This window comes from Volvox carteri (assembly GCF_000143455.1).
Source record: "Volvox carteri f. nagariensis unplaced genomic scaffold VOLCAscaffold_64, whole genome shotgun sequence".
In the NCBI taxonomy this organism is placed as follows: Eukaryota; Viridiplantae; Chlorophyta; class Chlorophyceae; order Chlamydomonadales; family Volvocaceae; genus Volvox; species Volvox carteri.
Genome location: NW_003307607.1, coordinates 109,918 through 112,162, shown reverse-complemented (window position 1 = coordinate 112,162; position 2,245 = coordinate 109,918). Strand labels below are relative to the sequence as shown.

At 57.2% G+C, this 2,245-nt stretch overlaps 1 protein-coding gene across 1 annotated transcript in view; it reads right to left on the bottom strand.

Moving 5' to 3' along the window:
* vps45 (uncharacterized protein) overlaps positions 1-2,245 on the bottom strand; it is a gene marked incomplete at its 3' end in the record, with an annotated part of 8,350 nt that overhangs the window by 969 nt on the left and 5,136 nt on the right. The window contains exons 9-13 of the mRNA XM_002956670.1: positions 2,167-2,245; positions 1,686-1,766; positions 1,441-1,545; positions 1,026-1,123; positions 366-493 (exon numbers count right to left, since the gene is read on the bottom strand). Coding sequence (XP_002956716.1) covers positions 366-493; positions 1,026-1,123; positions 1,441-1,545; positions 1,686-1,766; positions 2,167-2,245 — 491 coding nt within the window. The remainder of the gene's footprint in view (positions 1-365; positions 494-1,025; positions 1,124-1,440; positions 1,546-1,685; positions 1,767-2,166) is intronic.

Genomic DNA, 2,245 nt, shown 5'->3' with positions numbered 1-2,245 from the left:
GAGGGGGGGAAGACGAACCACGAGTGTAGCTGCTGCCACGGAAAGACGATGAAAGGGGGAGGGAATTCAAGCGGATGGGGGGGGGATACTTTGAAGAACGGAAAACGGGCAGCCGCCCAGGCCCCTTGCACTGCATGGTGAAAGGCAGGATGTACGACAGTCGCACCGAACCCGCCCTAGACGCTCAGATCGCTCTGTGCTCCTTAGCTCCTTATCACCTTGGCCAACGATACTCCCTTCCCTCTTCCTCCTTCCCTCTCTCATTCCCTCAGACGGGGGAAGGGGAGGGGGAATGTACGATATCCGTTTTTCCAGCCCTCGCCGAGTATGGACCATGGACACCCGCACGGCCACGCGCTGACTCACCTGAAGCCCCTTGAGCACATTACGCGCCTTCAATAACAAGTTTCGACTGCCGTACAAGTCACCTGCACGGCGTGCCGTACCGCCGTACCGCAGGATGTTTTCCGCGGCAGCGTACAGCCGAGGCTCTCTACAATATGAGCATGGGCAGTTATAAACGCAGTCACGTGTCACACACAATGCAGGGAGGTATCGACAACTCAACTCCCGCCCAGGGCGGGTTGGTTGGGGCGGTGGAGGAAAACCCCGTGACACATACACAGGGGAACACACAAATACATACATACATACATACATACATACATACATACATACATACATACATACATACATACATACATATATACATACATACAAGAACACGCAGAGGAACACGCACAGGGTGAACCAGCGGCCGGCAGGAGGGACGGAACAGAGGAGCGGGTGGGGTGGGATTCGCAAGGATGTGAAAGCACGTGGGTTGGGCCGCGGGTTTTGGCGCGTGTGACTTCTTGGGCAGTTCCCCCTCCCCCCCTCTCCCCGTTCCCTGGGCTTTACGGATTCGGGTCGGGTCGTGACCGGAATCTAACCCAGGAGGTCGGAGGAAGGTAAACAGACAGACAGACAAACGGACAGAGCATCCCAAACCCAGCGCCACCAACAAACCCCCCCCACACACACACCTGTCCTTCACCCCAGTAGCCGCCAGAGCATCCAACAACTGCCGTACACGCGGCGTGTCAGGCTCAAACCGCAGCACGTACAGCGCCGCCAACCGCACCTGCTCGCGCGCATGTATGAATGTATGTATGGGTGGGGGGTGAGTGGGGGGTGGGGAGGTAAAACAGATGCAAAGACAAATCACCAACTGCCGACACCGCCAAAGCACCACCAAAAGGGGGGGGGCCTGTGTCCTTCAATATGTGAGTCCTTTCATGTCCTTTCCTGAGCTACCCCTCCCTCCTCCCTCCCTCCCCCCCCTAGCTTCTCTCTTCCGTACCGTGTCCCCCNCTTTCTTTACCTCTTCTTCAATCCCCGCAAAACACATGCCCCCCAAACCCCCTCTCATGACACATACATACACACACATACACCCACCTTGTCTACGTCTTGTGTGGTGGCCGCGCGAATCATTTGTACGATCTCGTCAAAGGACGTCGCGGAGGTCAGGCTGGCGGCCGGGTTAGCTAACTCCTGTTCAGCCTGCGGAGGGGAGGGGAGGGGAGGGGGGTTGCAGAACGAAACACAGACGAAGACGAGAAGAAAAACCCATAGACGGAACATACCCTCCTCACCCGCCCACCGCTGCTACAGCTACAGCTACTGCTGCTCGCGCTTCCTACCATGGAAATTTCCATCAGGTTCCGCCCCGAAACCAGCTCACTGAGCTGAGTCATCAGGTTCACGTGCTTGGACACGTTGCCCTGCGTGAGTCAGTGTGTGTGGGGGGGGTGGGGTGTGGGGTGTGGGGGGGGGGAGGGGGGGAAAGAGAATGTGTGGAGAAGGGGCGGAGGTCATATGTAAAAATAGGTGGGGGGGCGTCGGGGAATGCGCCTTGGGCGGGTGGGAAGGGATTGCGGGGTGAGTTATATGTACTGTAGCGATATCCGGCGGCGGCAGCGGCGGCGGAGGAGCAACTGCCTCTAATCGGCTAACATTTGCTGCTACTACATGTGGAATAATAAACGCACAAACAAACAAACATACATACATACATACGTACCGGCTCATATAAGCATTTCCTCACCACCGTTACCATCCCATCACCACCACCCTTTCCCCCGGGGGCCCTCCCCCAAACCCCCCACCGTACCCCCCCCCTACCTGCAGCCTTTGAAAGTCCGTATGTTCCAGTACGAATCTGCGCATGTCCTCCAAACTGTCCACCCTGGAGTTTTGGAGG